The sequence below is a fragment of the Ptychodera flava genome (assembly GCF_041260155.1).
Source record: "Ptychodera flava strain L36383 chromosome 3 unlocalized genomic scaffold, AS_Pfla_20210202 Scaffold_26__1_contigs__length_13983176_pilon, whole genome shotgun sequence".
In the NCBI taxonomy this organism is placed as follows: domain Eukaryota; kingdom Metazoa; phylum Hemichordata; class Enteropneusta; family Ptychoderidae; genus Ptychodera; species Ptychodera flava.
In genome coordinates, this window is record NW_027248280.1 from 12,159,958 (window position 1) to 12,185,071 (window position 25,114).

Genomic DNA, 25,114 nt, shown 5'->3' on the forward strand with positions numbered 1-25,114 from the left:
GACGCCTCACAAACGGACATACATACATACATACATACAGACTGACGACGGACGCCGGACGGATACCCATCCCAATAGCTTCTATAGACTATAGTCTATAGTAGCTAAAAATATATAAACAGGATGTCACCATTCAGTTTTACACTACTGGAAGATCAACATCTGATCCAAGTTTCATAAATTTGATGCAGGATTTTGGACATATCACACTAATTAGGAAAATCCAATAAATTTGCAAATTAGAAATTAATTAACATGATACTGATAAATATCCTTATACACAATTTGAGCAAGATGAGCTAAACAAGGAGTATTTCTTAACGTATCAATCCAATTATGAAAATTCATTAAATATGCAAATATGCAATTAATTGACATGATGTGATTAATGTCTTTGCATGCTGCTACAACACTTTGAGATCATCATCTGTACCGAATTTCATCAAATTTGGTGTGATATTTTTGATCACAGCACACCAATTAGGAAAGTTCATTAAATATGCAAATTAGAAATCAATCACCACTATACTGATAAATGTCCTTATACACAGTTATAGCAAGATGAGCTACAACTTTCAACAAACCTGAAGAAGTATTTGTTGACGTATCAGCCTCATTATTAAAATTCATTTAATATGCAAATATGCAATTAATTGATATGATTGTCTTTGCATACTTCTACAACATTTTGAGTTTCATAAAATTTGGTGCAATATTTTTGATCATAGCACACTAATTATGAAAGTTCATTAAATATGCAAATTAGCTATATATTTACAAGATACCACTGATAATGTCTTAGTTTGCTATTACAGCACTTTGCGATCAACATCTATATCACTTTCAATCAAATTTGCTGTCGTATTTCTAGACATATATCCTTAATTAACAGAATTCATAAAATATGCAAATTAGCTATTGATGACATGATCCTCCTGTCTTTGCATACTGTTACAGCTCTGGTATATCAGCATCTGTACCATGTTTCATCAAATTTGAGCCGGTATTTCTGGACTTAGCACCCTAATTACAAAAATTCATCAAATATGCAAATTAGCTATTAATTGACATGATCTCGCCAAATGACCTTGCACAAAGTAACAGCTCTGGTATGTATACATCTGTAAGAAGTTTCATTAAATTTGAGTCACTATTTATCGAAATATTAGTGGAATTATGAAAAACGCTGTATGTAAACAAGTAAGTTGATCCAAAAACTGAAAGTAAATACAATTTATGCATCATGTTTTTTTGTTGTTGTGCAAAGTACCCAACATCCACAGATATAGGACAGAATTCTAGCAATCAACTATGAAATTGATAGCTGTAGTCCATCCAGAATAAGTTCAACTCTGGCTCCAGACTAGCAACTTGATATAGACATGATTAAAGAGCTTGATCCCTTACGTTTGTCACCTATTGTACAAGTCTACACCATCATTTCTGATAGTATGCTAAAGTGCAGCTGGGAAGACTGGTAAATAATGTAAACCAGCTATGCATCAATCAGTATAATACTGAAGTATCAGGTGATTACAACAATGAAGTGCATTGGGATGCAAAGAGTGCACTTTTATAAGGATCATTTAATTGATCCTTTTTTAACTGCAGTACACAATTGTTACAATTATCTTTCTAAAAGACAATTGATATGTCAGTGGAACCCACTGACTGACTGTTAACATTGTGCATGTTATCGACTGACTCTTGGTTGGTTTTAAAAAGGGAAAAAGTATGACCAGATTAGGCTGGACAATAACAATTGAAGCTTGACTGTCGATTTGAGTAGGGACAATCCAGGTAATAATCATCTGTGGTCACATTTGTGTTTGCCTAGACACTGTCTTACTTTACTTATACAGTGGATGTAACATTTGTAACATTTTCATAGTTACCTTGAATGATAATGATTATTGGACCTGATTTGATGTCTATTGTAATTGTATTCTGTCCGCTACATACTTGATGTTGCTGCCATTGAAATTTGTTGTGTACTGACAGTTCAATTGATTTAGTGCTTTCATAGGAGATATAGTACAACAAAGTAAGATTTGATATAACTCATGGAATTATGTCTTAAATTCACAACAGGTCCTCAAAAAATTCAACTCAAAACAGGGATGTGCAGGAGCAGCTGCTGTTTGAAGTGAGAGCCCAATATGGGAAAAACAAATGACCAAAGGCAGTGTAGAAAGTAAGTTGCTGCATAGTCTGCTTGGTTATTTATGTTGAGAATTAGGAGTTGTTCATAGTCCGAGTAATGCCAGGGAATGTGCTTTTGTTCGTGAGCAAACGAACAATGCAATACGCATTGGCAAATGGTCCTGTGATATCATGTGATGAATGTGCCAAGCTTGGCGTTTTTTCCATGAATCAATATCCATGAAGTTGATGAAGCCCTAGAATACAACTTCTGCTACAATTTTTAGCAGTTTTCATTTAAAATTTGGTATGTTATAAATAGTGGAAGTAGTGTTCCTTGAATAACTTACCTCATAGCTAGCACATATTTAAAAATTAGCCTTGGTTAATGCTCCTTTAACTATAACTATAGGCATGGAGAAATCACAGCAGTGAACATTCATAGTTTGTCAGTAAAATACATACATTAGATAGATATTGTATGTTTCAACTTTAGCACCTGACTCATTTCACATTTTCTTCTAATACGTGTTTTTCCTTGTAACACAGGAACAACTACGGTGGCAACATTACAGTGTGGCAGATCATGTATTGCGATAGAAAACAACACATACAAGTACCACAACCTTGTTACAAGACTGCTAATAACATTCAACACCAGTGATTTCAATAATTCCAAAGAAACAACTTCATGATTGCTTTGGCACTCTATTAGCTAACGTATCTATGTATGTAAGTATTTCCATCTTGTGCACAAACTAGAGCAGAAAGGCAGGGACCTCAATTTTACTCTTTACGGTCCATAAGGGAACACAGGTTCAAAAAGTTTGGTGTCCTCTCAGTACATATATTATGTATATCGTAACTTGCAAGTGTAATAGATATCAGATAAATCATAAAACATATTGCAAGTGTACTGGTATTGTTCCCAGTGAGAATGGGGTAAATATTTTGAGATTATATAAAACGTGAAAATGATCTTAAAGTCAAGAACTTGTCTGATAACTATCATGACACTACCATGATTATCTTTTAGGTGATTTTAGTTGAGCCTGTTAAGCCTTGATAAATTTACAGCAACATTGGCTTGTTTCTTTTTCAGCGGTATTTTTTAAGTTTCCTATTTATTTTATAAATTCTTTTTATAAAGCCACAGTAGCTGTAACATTTGACCATTTTCTGTCCTTACGTATGATGGAAAGCCAGTCAGATTCTACTGAAATCACACTAAATGTTGATTTGTGAGGTTCTAATTATTCTGTTGCGTACTAGGTCGATTGCGTTGCACTGTCGTTTGTCAACATCATTTGGGTGAAAACATTCTTTGGCACAAGAATTGATCCAATTACTCATTTATTTGGCGATTCTCTATGATTCAGTATGGTTATGTGTATAGAGAGCTCACAATGTGTAACAAAATGGTGAAAATATTCTCAAAATTTACAGTTATTGTCCACCCAATGAAACTGCTGTCTTGTTAGGGTTTCAAGACCACATGTGCGAAACCCTCCAGTAATCGTTCCGTTTTTATTATTATTATTATTATTATTATTATTATTGAGCTATTATTCTTCTTGTTCTTCTTATTTTTCTTGAGCTTTGCGTTGGCAAAATAATCAAACTATCTAGGAAAACTGCCCTTCTGCATTTCTTTTAGACAAAAACAGGATTTTCCAAGAGAAAATTAAGTAAATATGACAAGCAACAAGTTAAAGAACATTACATTATTTGTAAAATAAAAGTGAATAATTCGATTGAGGAAGGAGTAGAGATAGCTTATACATGAATCTTGAAAAAATGCAGTGATACTTGGTGAAATTAAAATTCAAATGAAAATATTTTTTTCCAATCTCAATTTGACTTTGGCAGCCTAGGTCACGTTTTCCTAACAATACAACTTGTTAATTTGTCTAATTGCATAATTATACATACCATTGCAGCTGGCAATGGCACTGCACCTGTATATTGTATATTTAAAAGGTAGAAATGAATAAATCAGTCAGTCAGTATTCAGTCATCCTTGTGTCAACTCCTGCATGAATGTGAATGTGTGTGTATGCCTCTTCACATTGGCAATTCCTATTATTACACATGGTTGCAATTTTCACTTGATCCAGTCCCTCTGGTGGAACGTTCAGGAATTTGCTGGTCTCTCCACTGTCTATCGTTCAATTGGTCCAGCCCAGGACATCATCAAGCTCCTTATTGCATTGCCAGACATGTGCCAGTAGAGCAGCCTGAAGACAATGCAAATGACCGGCAGAGGCCCCTAGTTGACTACATATGCCAATCATGGATGACAAAAAGGTGGTCTCCTAAGCCGTTTGGTGTGTTTATTGGTTAGTTTTTAGGACTAACACTGATGTTGAAGGATGACAAAACACACTTAACAGCAAAGCACAGCTCTGCAGTTACATCCAAGTTTTATCTTCTGATTTAGCGCACTGCTTCACAGAGAGGCAAAATTTGTCCACGAGTTGCAGCAACTCATTGGTTAACACAAGCTACCTAGATATCAGAGAAAGCAGGCGAGACATGTGCAAGGTAAGTTTAACACTTGACTACCTTGAACGCCGGATATATCCGGCACCATATTGAATTACCATATACCTTTAGTGAGAAGTAAAATATCCGGCACAGTTAAATAGGCGTATTTGCTCCGTTTATGTCCCTAAAAATCCCATAATTTCAGCACTGGCACGCAGCGCGACTAAGATAGATGTAGTACGACCTGGCCTATATGTGATTGCGCCCCCATATGTCCGAGTACAGCCAAAATCTGAAAGCCAATGTCGTGACCCATGACCTCAACCCTGAAAGATCAGGCTGATCACAGAAGCGTCGCGCTGATTGTTTACAGTTTTCAGAAGTACTGACGATCACGCGAAATTTAGTTCAATTTCAAAAACCTGCCATGTCTAAGCGACATAAAGTAACGGCAACTCAACTGCCTAGCATGTTGGAAGATGATGAAGTCAGTGATTAAGATGAAATATAATTTTTTACTACAACCCAGTGAAACTTTATAGCAGCCATACTGTCAATATGACTGGTCACATGACTGGTCATGTGATCGGTCATGTGATATTTTGTTCCCTAAAATTTATTTTAAATATTGTGAATTATTTTTTGATAAATCATAACCATTTTAGATGCATCTTTCTGCAAGGAAGACATAAAGCAAATTATTTACAAATAAAATGTTTTGATGTTCAAATACAGAATTATGTCAGATGCTGATGTTTGTGGTTCATTTACTCTGCCTTTTGTGAGAAAAATCTTAAACAGGTACATCTATAAATATAAATAAAGGGTAGTTATCATTACATATATGTAAAGACAATGCCATGACAATTGCAACTGTATTCAAATTTGTGTCATTTTATGGATTCAAAACACATCCTGATCCTTCAAATATTCTTCCCCAGCACATTTTTCCCCAACTCTGGTCACATGATGAGTCATGTGACCAGTCATGTGACCTGGTAATACAAAACTGAATGTATGAGAAAGTGAGTGGGAAATTTCATGTTGATTCAGAAAATATATGGTTTATTGGTACTGACTTAATTTTTACTCTAAGCTGAGTGTTGATGCAACGACCACACCCCAGATTTTATCAATATTTACATAAGGCCCCGGTATATAGGAATACATTGGCCTTGGTAGTCAAGGGGTTAAGCAGGTTTGATACTGTCACAAATACAAAAAGAGAGAGATGACAATGTGTTTGAATTGCTGAAGGCTGTATTTCACCTTACCACACCTTGTTTCAGCAAATGGAAACAACTTTAAAAACTCAAACCTATTAAAGCTTTGACATTTTTATGGTCGTGTTCATAATTTCCAAGGTGCAACATGAATAATCTGCAATTTCAAATGTGTTAAAATAAAAGGTTAAATTTCCTTTTGGCTATTTTGGCAATATCACAACCAATAATAGATCTGTAGTTTATTCATGCATTTCTCAGGGATGATCAAATGGAAGTGGCTACATTTCAAGTAGTGAAAGACCTTGTCCCAGATGTGGCTGTCCTCACCATCACCCTTCCACACTGCAATTTGGCGTGCAGCCCAGAGTGTTTACCTCGTTATGAAGTTCCATGGGTGTAACTTTCACTGGAGCCAAGCCCTGCGGAGGAAGATAATTTGGAATCTTGCCTGTCAATCACTCCAGTGGTGCCGCCCACATTATCATCAAGCTCCTGTTTTGCATTGCCATATTATGTCAGTAGGGCACACTGCAGCATCACTTCAGCAGCTTGAAGCCAATGCCATTGATCAACAGAAGCCCCTAATTAAAAACATATGCCAGACAAAGACAACAGGAATATGGTCTCCTGAAATTCAAAGTTGCAACCTTGATCAGAAACCAAAAGCAAGACTGATGAAGTACCTGCTGACAAAAGATGAGTCGGACATTTTTCTGATGAAAGCTGACATGAAATTACCAGATACTTAACAAGCTTATTTGACTTTATCACAAAACATGCATGCACAATTGATCTCTCCGTATTGTTATCTATCAAACTTGACACTGTTGTATGTTAAGATCCACCAGAAGTTTTTACCCCACAACATAGCGTAAGGCTATCTATTTCTAGACGCAGCTTTTACAGGGGATCTGCCCTAGTTGGTATTTATTATTTTAATAAAAACCATTCTTTTTCTTCTTCTTCTTCACATGTGAACTAAGCTTTCAGGTTAAATTATCTTCAAAGATATTTGTATTCAGGTCTGAATCATCCTTCATTTTTGTTTGCTGATTTTTATTTTCGAAGTGTTGACAATCTCAATTACACTTCTCAACTATTTACAGTGAATTTTCATTCTGTACCAGAATTTCTGCCTAAATTTTATCTTTAGCTTTTGAGAGTCTGAAAGTCATGTATTTTCCTGAGAAAAAGCGGACCCCTTTCAATCAAAGATATTTTCCATGAAGCCTTTTTTTCAACGATTGTGTTAGTTTTACAAATCCTCTTGATAGTACTCTTGTTAATCACTTTATCAGTGCTGGCATTACAAAAGTTGGACATCTTTGTGACCCTTTCCAAAAAATTTGGCGCTCCCCAAGCCAGTTTAAAAACATTATTTCTATTCATTCAGATAGAATTTTAACAAATACTGTCAAGATGTTGGTTGATTCTATTGCCTGTGATTGGAAAAAAAAATCCAAAGTTACTTTGAAGAGGAAATTTATTTGGATGACGTAAATTCTTGTCATCGTCCTTCGTACTCTTTGGAACTTATTTGTAAAGGCACTCTAGAGATGATCTTTTACACATAAAAAAAATCATCTTCTTCTTCTTGTCATTGTCAAATGTCTGACTTTCTCTTGTCTTTAAACCTTCATTTTGAACTCACAATATGATTAAATTATCTGGTCTCATTCAGGGGGAAATTGATGGCTGGCAAATGACTGGTGGGTGCCATACAAAGGAAAATGATTTAGAAAGAAAATAAATAGCATACTTGCTTAACTACAAGAATTAACTAAGTTTTAGTTTCAGTGATCCAAGAATGGGCCTCAGTGTAATATTTGTTTAAGTAATATTTGATAATGTATACAAAGATATTTAACTTCGGGTACTTGCAGTTTTAAGGAAAAGTGAATACTGCCATTTACAGTTGTTCTGTTGTAAATATTTGCAGTGCTTTCAATGTTACCCTCTATTACAGGATGTGTTGTGTTGGAAATAAACTTACTGAAGAAGAATGCAGGAAACTATACTTGTACTTAGTATCAGTTGAACAGAATGCAAGAGAGCTCAGTGTGAGGGCAATACCTTTGAGATATCTTCAGTAAGAAGCAATGTTTTAGGGGACTGATTGTGAATCCTGTTGTTGTCATTATTTGTGTATGGACGACGATATTGTATGTGGTCTGTGAGTTCATTCTTTGAGTATGTTTTTAAAGAATGCTTTATTTCTTAGATTCAGTGACAGTTGTTTTTCTCAATAATTCTTTTGAGTGTTATCAGTTAAAGAAGTGTAACATGGAAGGGTTTGCCAAGGATGCAAATGTGACATGCCGAATCAACGTACACTAAACACTGATGCCTTGAAATTGCAGTTATCTAATAACGCTGAAATAAAATAAATTTTCCACTTTCTCCCAATCATTTTCACTTTTTCCCAACTGCTTACTTTTTGCAAGTTCCTTTTAAGTATTCTTATTTTACTATGTAGAAATTTGTGTGAAAATATAAATATTGAACTTTGGGGCAAATTTTGTCTTCTTTGGTGAAAAAATATTTCTTAAACTTTGAAACAGTTGAGTAACTTCTTCTATGGGATATATACCTGCTGAGAATGATAAAACAGATGTTTGGTTCTTTTTACAAATTTGTGGGTTTGTATGTTTCAGGACCATTCAAGGATCCAGAACAATTAAGATTACAGGAGTGGATCGAAACCAGAATTTACAGGAAGGCAAACCACCCCATATCTATTACAACAGAGACTCAAAACCCCCTTCCGACAACTGGTTGGAATCTACAAACGGGGCATAAACCTTCACACCAGGCCAACTATTCAGTTCACATCAGCAGATGACGAAGAACCTGTAATAGATGCTGGTGGTCCAAGCAGGGAGTATTTCCACCTTGCTATGAAAACAATCACTGGTAATACCAAAGAACCTCTGTTTGAAGGTTAAGTTGGACATTTACAGCCAATAACGAAACAAACTGTTACAACCAAGAATTATTTGATTTAGCGGGGAAAATCCTTAGCCACTCCATGTTGCGTGGTGGTTGTGGCATGAGAGGAATTGCTCCACTTATATAAGTATATATTGTCACTGGTGATCTATTGCATCTATTCCAGGTTCTTCTTCGTCTGAAGAATATAATATTGCTAAAAATTGTTATAACTTTCAATAAATTGCAAAGGAATACACTACGCACCTGAATTTCGAAGTTATAGGGCAATTAGTTGCAAAGATTTTTTACCAAAAAGTAAAGAAACAAGTCATCATTTGGTGACACAGTCCTCACCTGTTCAATGTTGTTAAAATCTTTGGAACTTTGATATTATTTTTTCTGACATAGATTGAGGGCTTTCAATCAGATTTATGATGTAGATCTGTATTAACACCTTCCAAATTAATTTAGCAATATTCCAAAACATTTTAAAAATCATTCATTATGTTTTCAATTACCAGCATGATGAATATTATTTTATATACATATAATGTCATTAATAATACACTATCTCCCAATACCAAGTATTGTTTACTTAGCCCCTCCTAAATTTTTGAAAATCATTTGTTTAATCATGTGATTTTCAAAAATCACATGATTAACAGTGAGATTGACAAAACTCCTCAGAACAATCATGTGATTCAATAATAAAATCACATGATTTTTTCCCAACACTTTTTTAATCATATGCATTTACTCTTGATTAATCACTATGATTTCATGGCATTCATTCTGATTAATCACATGATTTTTTTTCAAAAAAACACAAAGCCCCTGTGTGTGCAATTTTTGTGTTTTGGCTTCATGTTGAACAGTGACTCCAAAATCTTTTGTAGACCATGATAGCTCAAGTATTGAGTTTACAGAAGTCACTACTTATGTTTCATTGCCAGATACCAAGTTTTCGTGGTTAAATGAATGTTTTCAATGATCGAGTCAAACATACTCCAGTCTCATACACACATACACAATAAGGTGATATACTGATTGTTCTAACTTTAACATTTTATTAAGTTCACTAAATACCATGCCAAAATGACAAAAATATCTTCAAAACAGCCATTCTGCTTGTATTAACAGCTAGTCCACATTCATTTTAAAGCTTTATTTCACACTAGAGGATCAGAAACTGTCACTTTAGATTATTTTTATAACTGTCATCCTTTTCAATATGTCCTTCTAGAAGGGGTGACCTTTTCACAGATGTGGCTGAAACCTACAAAATTAATTCCTCAAGGTTTAGAATCAAACAAAAGCCATTTTCTGCTACTTTGCATGGTATTCAAAAGGTCATGATTATTCTTTTTCATTTTAGTGAAGTTTCTTTTATATTTTTTACATATTTGTGATCATCTGATTCTATCTTCCTATTTTGCAACACACAATTTTACGAGAGGAAGGGGCTTATATTGAAGCAACCCAAAGTTGTCTGTCTCACAAGAATTTCTGTACGGTTTGTGAACACCACTCAACTTTGTAATCACGTTCAAAACATAAATATTTACACCTAAAGAAATTGTTAGAGACAAAAAAAATACTGACCAACGACTTGATAGAGTTTTCTATCAATCTCACAAACTGCATTGTCACACAAACAATCAAATTGCTACTGACAGTGTAGACAAACATTTACAAAAGAAGCAAACTCAGCGACCGTTTCTGAGCCTACCTTAAGCAGTACTTCACAGCACTTTGTAAAATCAAAGTGATAACACAATCCCTGGATACCAAAGTCAAATTTTGACCAAAAATTGCCCCAAAATACAAATTGCAGATTTTTTCATAATTTCAATATGTCACATAGAAATAAACCCTATTACATATCAAAGCTAGCAGACAACTTGTTTTTGGGAAAGAAAGTGTTTGACTGAAAATGTGAAAAATTACTGCAAAAATACAAAATTGCAGATTTTATCGTAATTTCAATCTATCACATTACGATAACCCTACAAATCTATATGCTAATATCAAAACTATGAGACAAGTTGTTTTGAAGAAGAGGCTTGGAAAGTAAAAAAGATGACAGAAGGCAAACACAGGACAAAGGATGCCGCCACACATCCACCTATTAGATAAGGTCCACTGACAGTAGAGCTAAAAACAGGGCCGTAGAGGGTTGCAGAATCACGTAGGAGGGCTTCAGAATCCCTTACGGACTGGCAAAACATGACCTGTATCCTTATGTACCTGTCAAATGTGGAAAAGAAGACATATTTGAAACTAATACATTGTAGCTGTCCATTTATTTTGTGCCTCTTAGAAGATTGGGTGGCCACAGATAACTTTTTGAATGTGATCCACTTTTGCACAAATGAAGACAAATTCATATTTATTCTTTGAAAGCACTATGCCTGTTTTTGCTACAATGTATTTTACTTGAGTGGGAAAAATGTCTTCTCTTCCTTCCTTAAAATCTCTGAATGTATTGTTTAAAATGTACTATAGACCATTTGTCAGCTTCTTCTCAATTCTGCCTAGGTAGGGCTTGTCAATAAATGCCGTTACTACCCAGTCACCATGGCAGAAAGGTTCATTTTGTAGAATATTTTTCTCATTATCCTGTTGAGAAAATAGAAAATTATTATATGTTAGCTAATCAGTTTTCCATGAAATGTATGAGCTTTTCTTAGATATTTTGTGATTCCTTTGGATATCTGTCAGCACAGTACTTTGACATGGATATTAATTAAGGACAGTATGCAGTGGAAAGCAAAACTCATCTTGTAAATATGATATTCTTGTATTTACTGCAGTAGATATATAATTTTTATATAATTTCTTGTGTATGCAAGAAATACATCTAAGTGTAGACGAAATAACCAGAGTGTAAGCATGTCACTGCAGGTGCACTTTGTATGAACATTAGACCATAACTTAACTGTCTAAACAAGCATTTTGTTTGACCAAAGCTGGCAAATATTCAAAAAAATATAAGTATGCAAGTCTGATAGTCATAATTTTGACAAATCTGAATTGGGTCATCCAAACACACCTGCATGCAAAAGCAATCAAACAAAGAGATTCTGCAAATCTGAATTGGGTCATCCAAACACACCTGCATGCAAAAGCAATCAAACAAAGAGATTCTGAGAACTTTGATGATACTTGGACTTTATTGACCAAATCAGCAAAAATTTGCCCAGAAAAGTTTTTTCTGATATTTTCTCTATTTTCATAAAACTTATACAGATAATTCCAAATGGACCCTCACACAACATTTCAGTGCAATCTAATTGAGCAGTGAGCAGTTTAAAAGAAGATATTTTATGAACAATGGAAAACTTGCCCAAACAGTTCAAATATGTAAAGACCAGCATGCTTTGAACCAACCTTACAGAAGCATGAATACCAAGTTTCAAAGCAATCAGAAAAAAGTTCAAGAGAAAAAGATTTTGTGACTTAGAACAGGCAAAATTGCCAGAAATATAATAATATGACAATGTCACTGACATTTGAACAGACAAAGGTCACACCACCTAGTGACTAGCATACAAACTTTCAAACCGACTGGAAACGCAATTTCAGAGAAAAGGTTTGAATGCAAACAAATGACAAACGACCGGCATCAGACAAGATGAAAATGAACGACCACCCATTTTATTAGGTAAGCGCTGTGTCGCTGACAGTGGAGTTAACAAACACAGCTACCAACAATGAAATCCAATTTATCAAGACATAGCAAAACAGACAAATAGCGAATGCAGCTGAGTAAATCTTACTTGTGAATCACAGCCATAGAGTGGTGTGATAACAAAAGTAATGGGAAATTACTGTATTGCGTGCCATTTCAGTCACAGAGACTTTTGGAGCTATGCTAGGGTAGGGGCTAACACATTGATATATAACATTCTTCACTATCTTTGGAAAGCTGGGAAGGGTTTGATACACAAGCAAAGTCTCATGGTACTCACCTCTGTCTTTCGCCCACACTCTGTTTCATTTGTAATGTCCATTTCAGGTGAGACAGTATATTCCCTGATAACTGTTCTCTGTACATTCTCAGTTGTAGTTATCTCCCTAAACGAATGAAATTACGCAAATACCATAGTGTGTTATTATTTCACCCTTAGCTGTAGTTTCTGATTTCTACATTTATTACAAGTTCTTGTAACACTATGCTAATATCTACCTTTGTTACAGTTGTAGTTTTTGTACAAAAATTAACAAAGGGTCAGTCAGTTGAGTGCCACTATTTGAATAAAACTACATACAACACCTTTTCAAGATGCTATGCTGCAAGAGCAATCAAATGTAGACATTCCAAAGGGCCTAACCAAAACAATAGACCATAGGGGGTCTATGTCAAAACCAAAAAAAATTCAGATATACATTTTCTGTGGTTTCCAAGGACATCAATAGCAGTTGAAATCGAGCAAACCCTGATACCTCTAAGTTAATTTATTCAAAGCACATACCACTGAAATGCTCTGTAGCAGACATTGTTAGTGCATCAGTTGATGTATAATCTAGAGTTTTGTTTGGCAAATAACTCTTATAAACTTCACTAATAAGTTCTGATGCAGGTATTGTATCTCACAATTTTGATTTAAGGATTTACTTCATGCTGTCAACACTGACATATTTACTCTCATCATCGCACACAGGACAAGGTCAAGTGTCTTACACAGCACAAATGCACATAAATACAGCTACAGGAGGAGGACCATGCCCATCCCTGCATATCCTATCTATAGTCTACATCATGCTACAGTACAAATGTTACAGCACTTTTGTCACTTTTCCCCATCTCAATGAACACTGTAAATATGAGGACTACCAGGGCTCCATTTGTTAGGAAGAACTAAGCTTCATGGCACAATATGTTAATTGTTACAATCAATCCACAACTCTCACCTGCTTTCAAGCTCTCCTGAATTTGATTGTACTCAATCATCTTACAGATTGTAATCAATCATGAACTGAGAATTGCAATTGCAAACAGCCAGGCATGGCAAGTGACATCATTGTCACACAATTCACTAACTACCTGTTCTAAGGAAAGCCATGCACACTGTGTGAATGGTAATGTCTTTTTTACTTTCTGTGTATAAAAATGACAAGAACTTTTTATGTAACCACCACCGGCTGACACTACAAGATTCAACATATTTTTACTACCTCAGATGACCTATTAACAACAATATAAATTTGTATTTTTCTGATATTGTTTGCTTATAACTTTCAAGGTGTAAATGAAAAGGAACACTCCAAAACTGCTCACATTTATCAATTATATTTTGAGGCTTTCTAGGCCGCCTTGATATCATTGCTGATTTAAATACCATCAGTATTATAGTATCATTACTGAACAATTTCCTTTTCAACAAATCTTGACATGACAGGAATACCAATAGATTATTTCCACAATTCAAGAAAGAGTTAATGCAGCAAAGAAAACAAGCTGTGTATAATATATAATTATGATGCCTGTAGTTGTTTGAGATTATAATGTGCTTTCTACTAGATGATAAAAGAAAAATTGTTAGAAAGACAACAGAAACTCTTGTCTGGAGAAAGATACATTTATACTAACAAAAAAAATCCAGTGGATGTCAGTGGATTGCCTACGGAAATGCACAACAATCTGATTGTGCAACATATACAGGTGTCACAATAGATGCTGCATGGATAACATGTTTTCATCAGAAATTCTTGCATGTAGTTCTGTTGTCAGTTGAATAAATTCTACAGAGAACATTCCTAGGACACTTAAATAACTGTTTTTGCTCTGTTTAAAAAAGCAAGACCTCTTTCACATATAATCTGCATATTTGAATATCATTATACCTCGCATCTTGCACTAATAGCTCTTTCATAACTTACCATCACTTATCTCCATGCACACATCTTTTATTGTCTCCATCACCTCCTGCTTCTTGGAATTCCTCATAGTCTTCCACAGTGTTCTTTTGCATAACAATGGTGAAATAAAGAAAGTGTAGAGTGTAAGTGACAGCAATGCCATGTAGAGCTAGAAGTCTGCTATAGATCTAGAATTATCTCAACCCGAGTCAGTTTGCCACATTCTACCATAGATGTACAAAAATAGAAGGATACAGGACAGCCCGATAATCCCATTCATGCCTTATCTATCGTTTATTATCTCGCTGGTCTTTGAAGCTGTGGCATGGTTGAAGAGATCAGGACGGCTAAGACACACCCCCTTCGCTCATAATATTGTGAACATCGAAATATTGTCCCCAAATTCATAAAAAAAATCAAACTTGTGAAATTTCTTGCGTTGAATGCCCAGACTGAACAAATCTCAAATAAACCAAAACTGAGAAAATCGACGCATATTTGACCAAGTTATTCTTTTCATGAGGTAGTAAGACTAGAGACTTCCTCCATCCATGATCCATGTTCTTTTGAAGCGACTTGGATAAAGTCCCCTTGGTTGTAAAATTACTCTCGCTTACAAAGTATCTAGCCGCGGAGTCTTGATTTTTTTCTTTATTAGGAGGTTCAAGGTATGAACTTTTTAAAATGTTTGTCCTAAGTGCTGGTTCGCCAGGCCGTTGCAGTTATCGTATTCTAAAAAAATGGGCTACGCTATATTTACGGTTCGCCGATAGTTCGTCCGCATAGGATTGAGTGCAAATGCGTCAGTTGTTCATGCTATGGTTCAACGGTTGAAGTCACGTTTCCAGACGTTCAAAGACACCGCTGATAGAACTGTTATGCCCAAAATAAAGTTGTATATAAAGGCTTTCCTGTCTGGTAATCTTCGGCGATCTGAGTACCTGGCCGAAAATTTCCCTGGTGATTTTTTCGCCGAAGTCCATTGCGTCGCGTCACCATTTCTGCTCGGGTTGAGGTATCAACATGTTCAAGAAGGGGAAAGGTTACTACACATGCGCAGTTCTTGTCATACTGTGTTTACTTGAGACAGAAAGTGAGCCAGGAGGTAGATAGTCGATTGTTTCCTCCTCGATGAGCCGCATATCATCGTTACGATAGAAAAAGGTCGTAGTATTGCGACAACAACATTAATGGTCTCGAAGGACGCTATTTTAGACGCTGTCTGTGGCAATGCACGGAAAGACTCGACGTGTTCCGATGACAACCCGAATGCACGGCTACTAGTATTCTCGACCGCGGGCTATCCGGGTACTTTCGGATTCTGACGTCATTTTTTTCCTCACAGAGCCGTGAAAATTAATAATTGAAGTTCGGATTTTCAACCACCAAAGCAATATTCAAAGTTTCAATATATATAAATGATATAACTTTTAGTTCTGCTTTTTTCCACACAAATTCTGTATCAATCGCTCAATTTAAGTTCTGTATCGTCTGATCTCTCATTCACCTCGCTCGTATGCGTTTCACCTACTGACGTCACTCCGCGGTGGCGAATGAATAAAATAACATGCTCGTGCCATTACGGGATTACGACATTACATAATCAGCGGCAGCTTTCCTTTGAACCACGGTCCGAACCGTGCTTGAACAAAGATCTAGAGGAGCTTTCTGTATCCTTCTATTTTGACCTTGATTTTGAGCAACAGTTCTACCGTGTCAAAAAGTTGTAAGAATTTTCTTAAAGTTATCTGCTTTTCTTTCCTCCCAACCATAATTGACAATGAGTGCTGTTTTCCTGCTTTTCGTTCTCTAATCGGCGATTTACTGTGCGTACTTTACATTGAGCTATAAAACAGATTTTAGCTCCATAGTTCTTTTGAACGAGCCCGCCAACAACGCACAGTAAACTTTTGAAGTTTTCTCAATAAGCTTATCGCTCAAAACTAAGTGGTGCAGAGTTAGTTTGAATCGGTATAGTAGCTTTCGGTAAAGCAAACGACAAATATCTTGCATCCGCCCCTGTCGTCAACTTCGTCGAAGTATATCTACCGTGCAGATTTCGGTCGAGAAAGCAGCTATGGGCGGTATTTTAGGCCCTACCGGACGCTTGACGCAAGCTACGTGTAGGCTGTGACAATCATAGGGGCAAGTCATCGCGTTGGGCGTGTCGAATCTTTCTACCTCCACAAGGGACCATATGAATGATGTTCTTTGTTCTTTGCTTGATGACTATTTTGCAAGCTCCATAGAAAGTTCCCTTTTGTCAACCGTTTGCGCAAATCTTTTCGTATCATCGGTGACAAATTCGTCGATAGACAGCTGTACTGGCTGTTTTCCAAGATGACCTGATGATGTACAAGACATTACTTCAACTTCGAAAAATGCAATCGATCGGTCTTCGGACCACGTTTTTTGACATATTTATTCCCGTTGGCAATTATTTATATACAATCATTAATGCTTTTGTTTTGAAATCGTAATGACTATACTGAAGAACTTGTATAAATGCGCTATGTTAGCGGCGTACATGCATTGAGATATCTTTTCTACTACAATTAGGGTTTTCAGAATGACGTCACTTTCCCATCGAAAAGCGCTTACGTGCGCGCAGGCAGCCTACATGACCCCAAACTTTTTCAAAAATAAAGGCAGTAAGACAGAGTATGGAGAAAAAAAATATTGGAAACGGTTACCAGATAAATTTTTCACAATTTGTGAGAGTTTCAATGAATTGTTTGCGGTAATTCCGAAGCGATCGGCTAATGAAGTCCGACACGGCTCCCAAGAAGCCGGTCAGAGCGGCCGTCTCTGCGTGGCACCGGATTTCCCGATCAGGCCCCTGACATGCCTTGCGGAGAACCAATCGCCGCATCGCTTTTTTAGACCGTACCATTTTGAAAATAACACTGATGTAAGGGTAGGTAGGTAAGCTCCATTTTGAGGGGTTTTACGTAAAAATCGGCTGAGAATTAGAGAAATGGGGATAAAACGTTTACTTTGTTTGAGTATTTTTTAACCAAAAACAATAAATATTTGATCATCAAAGGTTTGATCATGAAAATTGATCATCTTAGACTCAATATCACATGATATTTGTATGATTTAGTGCACGCAACCGATGCGGAGAGCCCAATTTCAAAGTGGTACAGGCCCAGTCTGAGTCCCTGGATCCGCCGCGCCATATACAACTCAAGGCATTCCTATACAGGACCCGCCGCCACGGAGCTGAGAGAAAGTTACAGCGTCAAGTTGTCAAGTTTTCGAGGTAAGAAACTCTCTCTACTGAATGAAATCTTGTCAAAACGTAAACAGATACTTATCGCTGATTGTTAAAAGGTCTCTAGTGCAAAGTTTATACAGAAAATGGCGTGAATTTACGTAAATTTCGTTGATAAACAATTGAACACATGGTCCTCTGAGTCGAGGCCGCTAACTGATGTTCTGTCACTTATTTTCCATTCGATTTTTTACGTATTGATGAAAAAAAACATGGCATCTGTATTTAATGAGTAATAAATATAAACTTTAGAATAGATTTGTCGCTAAATATTGACATCTTAGGTTGTTCATGTTCTTGAGATGTCGAAATTGTAATCAGTCGTAGAGGGCGTTTTCGTCCGTGCTTTGATAGGTAAAAAAACAAAAACAAAAGTAGTTTCCTCCAGCGTTTTAATATGTGCGTTGTACTGGTAGAAACAGCTGTAGTTTTTGCCTGCCCCTTTCAGTTTTTATCAGCAGTGAGCTTATTAATGTTAACAAAGAGAGATTGAACACAGGATATATGTAAATAAACAGCACTTAATAATTTATTTTATCAAATTAATTTTCATTAAAGGTGATTGATTAAACTGTAAAAACAAAAGTAGTTTCCTCTTGCCCAGTTCAGTTTTTATGAGCAGTGAGCTGAGTAACTTTAACAAAAAAGATTTTACACAAGATATCTGTAATGAACAAATCATTTTAATGATTTATTTTATAAAATCAATAGTAATTGAAGGTGATTGTTTTAAATGTAATACACAAATGATGTGTTACAAACACTGAACTGACTTTTTTATTTCTTGCAGTCTTAGGAGCTGTATGTTGAGACCATGGCAGTTGTGACAAATGGTGACATTTACCACTGTGTTGTTCAGTGTAAGAAGGACAGGAGTTTCTCTGTTAAAGGGGTTTCAAAGCAACTAAGCCAAAACTACCCATGCCTTAAAGACGGTGGAGCAACAGATGCCACCTTGTATGCCAGGGGCAAAACTGTGTATGATAAGGTAGTCAAGTTGAACAGTAATAGGCAGCATGTTGCAAAGGAAAAGTTCATGGCAGACACTTTCTCCTTACCTATGAAAGCATCCAGTCACCTTGTTAACAGTTCCCTGACTGAACTATCCACAGACTCAATAGATTTAGCTGCTACTGCTGCTGCAGCTGTTGCTGAGAATCATAGCTTGAAACGTACTGTTGATGACTTAGAAATGGAAAATGATGTCATAGAAGCTGAATATGAACGCCTACTAAGTGTGTTAAATTCTATTACCAATAAACTGCTGGAACTCCAGACTGATAGGGATGATCTCCATGAAACCATAACCAAAATTGAGAAAGGATTATGAAAAGAACTCAGAACTACTTGAACAGACACAGTCAACATTGATCAAGCTGAAAACCAAACAAAACTCAGTCAATATCAGAAATGTGAATAAAAAATTGAAGAGACGAGATGAAACTATCTCAAACCTAAAAACAACAAATGCACAAAAGGAAGAGGAAGTTGAACGCTTAAAACAGATTGTAGACACTGACAGAGAAGCGACAGCTGCCGTCAAAGAGACCCTTCAGACAAAATGCCGTGAGTTGCAAGCTGCTAAGGAAGTAGTTGACAAACTTAAAGGAGAAAAAATAAAACTGCAGAAAAGTCTGAGTTATTTCAGGCAAAAGACAAAGTGTGATAGTGATAACCCTTCACTGATGAATGACCTCCAGCAACAAGTTGAAAGGTTACAAAAGGACAAAGCTGAGCTTGAACAACTCTCTGATATTTTAGAGGACAAGGACATTATAACTTTCTGCGATGGGAAGTATGTGCCAGAAATTCGCGAAGTTGTCATGGAACTGTTGTCACTGAATGTAAGCATGAATGCTGTAAACAAGGTCATCACAACTGTCTTGAGCAAGCTTGCAAAGAAAAACATTGGGAGACTCCCTAGTAATGCTTTAAAAAGCACTTTGCTAGTAGAAGCCAAACATATTGCTGCTACCCAGGTTGCAGAGGCAATGCTATCAAGTCGTCAGACCTGTCTTCACCAGGATGGCACCAGTAAGTTTCATAAACATTATCAAGGCTACCAGGTCACTTTGCCCAGCGGTCAAACCATGACACTTGGAATGCATCAAATGCCCGGAAGTACTACTAATGATGTAATGAAATCATTTGAAGATTCCATATGTTACCTTGCAGAAGCAGTCACAGGCAACAGTTCTGACAAAGAAGATGTTGTAGCCAAGTTGATAACGTCCATAAACAGTACGATGTCTGATCAGGGGCCAACTTCAGGCACCTTCAACAGGCAGATCAAAGTATTGCTTGAAAAGCTACTTCCAGCAGTAACTAAGGATTGGGACCACTTATCTGACAGTCACAAAGCTGATATTGGAAAGATGTTTAACTTCTTTTGCAAATTCATGTACTGCCTAATTTTGCACAAGAGTCCAACAGTGTTCTCAAAATTTTTGAAAGCATTGCTTTAGATGAACATAAACCGAAATACGCCATTGAGACAAGTGAATCAGGAGCTGTGAGGTTGACGAGAACAGCTGTTAAAGCATTCCACTCCCGTGGCTGCGAGGAGTCTGGTGTGGCTTCACACTTTCTTGTACATTTGAAAAGTAAAAATGAAAAAATGATGCTAGAATCCTATAAGGGCAACAGGTTCAACATCATGTACTACAATGCAGCGGCAGTGTATTACCATGCCAGTGATATACTCCAGTTTATTACAAACTGGCCAAACCCCAACAGGTTACTGTCAGCGGTTTCAGAGGATTTACAAATACCGGTGTACAAGGCTGAAATTCGTGCTCTGGGTTTGATCGACAAGGTTGTAACTGGGCCATATTGGCGAATAGTGGAGAAAGTTGATAATATCCTTGACATGAATCAACATCTTTTACAGATGAAGTTGGGCTTAGAAAGATGGACTCATGATGCTACCACAGTGCTCGAGGGGGAACCAATGTTTGCACCAGAAGTTGCACCTATCCACAAGGATGCTCTTTACGACAAGTTGATGGAGGAAACTGGTAGTGTGGAATTTGACTCATTGACAGTACAAGCGTTGGAAATGCTGATGCATTCTTTATTGATCATTTTAGAAAGGCAGTGTGAGGAGCAGTTGCCAGGTGGAAAATACTGTGATCTGAGTGATGGAGAGAAGGAGTCTGTGTCAAGTGTACCAACAACCAATGTAGCCGGCGAACGAGACTTTGCTATATTAGATTTGCTTGTCAGGACAAAACCTGCGGCTACTACCCTATGCTATGGAACACTGGTCATGTGGGCGAACAATAAAACCAAGGCATAGTTAGATAATAGGATCAAGAGGAAAGGAAAAACTACTTGAAAAAGCAAGGAAAGGTGCATGTAGCTACAAACAGAAGTACAAGGATAGGATGACAGCCCTACAAGCAAGGAAATTAGACATACTGAAGAAAAAACAGGAGGATAAGAAAAAGGCAGAAGAAAAACAGTACTCGAAGAAGGTTGATCGAATTGACAAATAAGATAGATTCTGTGTGGACATCAGTTGAAGAACATTTGATAAACATGTCTGATAAGGAGAACGTGCTGCAGTTATACTTCAGCTAAATTTCCACAGAGCTGTACTGCATTCAAAGGGACCAAAGGACTTATTCCAACAATCAAAGAAAGGAATCCAATATACACTCCCACAGTTAATCAGTAATTTAAAAGAAATAATAAAATTGAATCCGGTACAAACTAATGAACAAACGGACACATCAGACCCTGTCGTGTCTGACAAACTGGCAGAACACTTTCAGACGGAGAAACGCAAACTTGCTGCAAAATTACATGATTCCAGAAGGAAACGACGAATCAAGAAACAACAGGAACTTCTCCCCATTCTGATTGATGATCCTGAACAATTAGTGAACAAATATGTACTCCATAAATGTATCGAGGAGGGTGCCAATGAACCTGAATGGTTTCGTGCTAGTGTACTTAAGATTGTGAAAAAAAATGAAAAAAATCCATTGAAAACAGAGTATTTGATAAAATATGACGAGGAAGACGAGGACACTTCCTGGTGTTTTCCATTGCTTATGGACTTTAAAAGAGGAGATCTTTTGCTAGAGGATATGCATTGATGATAGCTATCATTCAATTGCATTGCCAAACTGATTTTGTATCTTCGTGCATATCGGCATATTGCATGATTTTTAGGCATCTTAAGTAAAGCAAATCAGAAATCTGGATATTACATTGTACAAATGTTTCCATGGTAACATTTATTGCATGATTCACATGGTAGTAGTATACTGCAACAATTTAGCAGACAATGCCATTAAATCGTGCTAAAGGAACACAGCAAAATCCATATGTTTGACAATTATGCTCTTTATGCAAAACCTTATATTCATCGATCATCATGGTAACAGCATAAATAATTTGATTCCTGTAAATTAGCATTTCAGTCAATAATATTGAACAATGACAGTATACGGTATGGCAATTCTAACACAGTTGCTTCACTAAATCATGCTACACTGCAAAATGCATGTGTTTGACAATCATGCTCTTTATGAAAAACCTTATATTCATTGATCGTCATGGTAACAGCATAAATAATTTGATTCCTGAATGAAGAATAGGGTGTATAGACTCTGTACTCTGAAATTCATTAAAATTGGTTGAGAAATGACAAAGACAAATATACTTTCACTGCTTTCATTTATTTGATTATGCAAATAATTATAATATCATATTTCCATGGAAACGGTGGCATAATTTTCTAATGAATGGTAATAGTATGTTTATTGCCATGAACACTTGTTAAACTGAAAATTTCATCAAAATTGGTCAAGAAATAGAAAAGATATGACACTTTCATTGCTTTTGAAAACAAAATTCTCTATAAAATTGGTGCCGTGACCTTAACCACATGCCTATGGGATTTAATTAAAAAGATCTTTCTAATTAAAATGCAAAATTTAATAGTTTAAAATTCTGTAACTTGAGTTTGGTTGCTTCAATTTTCACCAGGTAAAAAACATTGTTCTTCTCTCACTGAGATCTATCCATAGGCATCAAAAAAAGTATACTGGTGGTAATAGAAAAAAATCCCCTGAAAACCCTACTACAATGGCATAATATAATGAAGTCTTACCGTTACTTCGTCCTCAGCTACTGGTGTGCGATAAAACCACTTCCCCAAGGGGAAAACGGAAACACTTCGAATCTTCCAAAAATGTAGCTACGAAAACCGTCGTCAGTCATGTTGTAACAAAATCTCCAGTACCTTCTGGTGATATATCTTGGCGCGCTCCGAAGTATAAAACTATATCTTAGACTGTGTAGAGACTTACTTCTCAACAAGCTGTCGCTGGCTGCTATGGCCGATGTCTGTTTTCAGCATCTTTTACAGAGCGGGACTTACGTCATTACAAACAGAGATGGCCAGGGTTTTCTTGTTTATATTTAAGCTTACATGCAGGCAATAAGCCGCCAGTGTAGTTTACCGACAGTTCCGACATGTATACACAACCCTCTGCTACCTCCATGCACAATCTGAAGGTGTGACTAATTTTAGGGGTGTCCACTGCTGCTACTGCTCCACAGCCATCTTTTCAAAAATTCATTCACAGACAAGGAGAAGAAAACAGTATTGAATTTAATTATTATGATGTTACAGAAGTACAGTAGTGATCGTGATTTTATTACGAAATTCACAGGATCTTGCAGAGTTTGGTTGTTGCTAATTTTATTATCAAACCGACTATCCATATCATCAAACGACATATCTCAAACAGGTGATCCCATGAATGAAATTCTCTTGGATTTTGTTGAGATTGTTGCTATCAACATGAGTACAACTTAGCTGCTGCAAGATATCCGATGCGATCGCGCTAACGTAAATCATTAGATCTTTTTGTCTCCAGAAAATGCAATGTATAATGTAGTCGATCGTGTATGCGGTACCAGTGTGACAAATGTAGAAAACCAGAGGTCGACTTTATAAGGAAGACACGATACCGTGTCAAAGAAACGAAAGATGCCGCCTCGTATCATAATGGCTATTAATTTTTAACACCAAAAGTCAACACATTGTACAGCGTCATGTTTACAGCTTGATACATAGCACCATTTGACAAACTTGCGCCTTCATGAGAGCCACACGTAGGGAACCTGTGGTGAAGTTTATGCTTGATTACGGCAGACTGTTCAAATCTCTGAAAATCAGAGAAAAATCGAAACTATCTCGCACGTCGACACATGATTACTTCTTTTGTTAGCAAGTAATTCTCAATTGCTCAACTTTGCAAATTTTTTACGTTTAATGTTGATTGACAAATGGATTATAAGCTTACTTGATCACATTCTATCCCACTGTAGATGCTATTAAATTTGACGTGGCGATGCTTCACTGTTACACTTGTTCAGATCAGCTGATAATAACAGGAACATTAAAATATGTGCAGAGCTAAGTAGCATGCCTGATTTCGATTGCTGGAGTAACTAGTGGTCTGTCAAGCTTGGCATGCGTGAAATTTTCTGAAGTCCATTAGAGTCAAATTATGGAAGTACGGGGTACCTGCATGGTCCAATTCACGCCACGCAAGCGCTGATGCAGTACCCAGAAAAGTTGCCTCTTGCACGGGTGTGAAAGCGTAAGCTCCGACAAAGCGCCTTGACGACGGGGTAGTATCATAATGGCGTACGTTTCGCACTAGACTTGGCTCAAGTCAGTGAATTTCTATAAAAAATATTTTATAATAGTTTCTCTTGTCTCTCCTATTTTATCCACACCTATTTGGACTTTTGCAGCCCAGGCCAGGTTTTCCTTGCGATTACTGCCGGATCCGGCGCGACTTTGCACAATTTTTAAATATCGGATATTTACAATCTAGTATCAAAGTTTGACATATCGACGATTTCGGGACTAATATCGATACTAGACAATACTAGTATGAACTATACGCTTGTCCCATGGGAAGCCGGGTCTATGAAATCGCCGATATTTTACCGGCGATTTGGGGACTCTAATATCGATACTAGGCGATACCAGAATAAATTGCTTTGTGCCATCATCATGGCACGCCCGATCTGTGAAATATCCGATGTTTACCCGATATTTATTTGCGACTTGGGACTCTAATATCGATACTAGACGGTACTAGAATGACTTTCCTTGTGTCCCAGCACGTCGGGTCAGTGAAATCGTCGATATGTATCC

At 36.7% G+C, this 25,114-nt stretch overlaps 1 protein-coding gene and 1 long non-coding RNA gene across 3 annotated transcripts; one reads left to right on the plus strand and one right to left on the minus strand.

Annotated features, from left to right (window-relative positions):
* Positions 1–9,711: 9,711 nt before the first annotated feature.
* On the minus strand, positions 9,712–23,298 carry LOC139125688 (uncharacterized). 2 transcript variants are annotated; one of them, XR_011550334.1, is made up of 4 exons: positions 15,409–15,928; positions 14,670–14,752; positions 12,758–12,863; positions 9,712–11,405 (listed from the first exon to the last, which is right to left on the minus strand). It is a non-coding gene; the product is annotated as an uncharacterized lncRNA (long non-coding RNA). The 2 variants fall into 2 exon arrangements; XR_011550335.1 differs by lacking the exon at positions 15,409–15,928 and adding an exon at positions 23,048–23,298 and having other exon boundaries at positions 9,713–11,405.
* Positions 17,681–21,223, plus strand: LOC139125694 (uncharacterized). Its single transcript, XM_070691795.1, has 2 exons — positions 17,681–17,913; positions 18,716–21,223. Exon 2 carries the CDS (start codon positions 20,543–20,545, stop codon positions 21,221–21,223), a length of 681 nt encoding a protein of 226 aa, XP_070547896.1. The 5' UTR covers positions 17,681–17,913; positions 18,716–20,542.
* Positions 23,299–25,114: the final 1,816 nt, after the last annotated feature.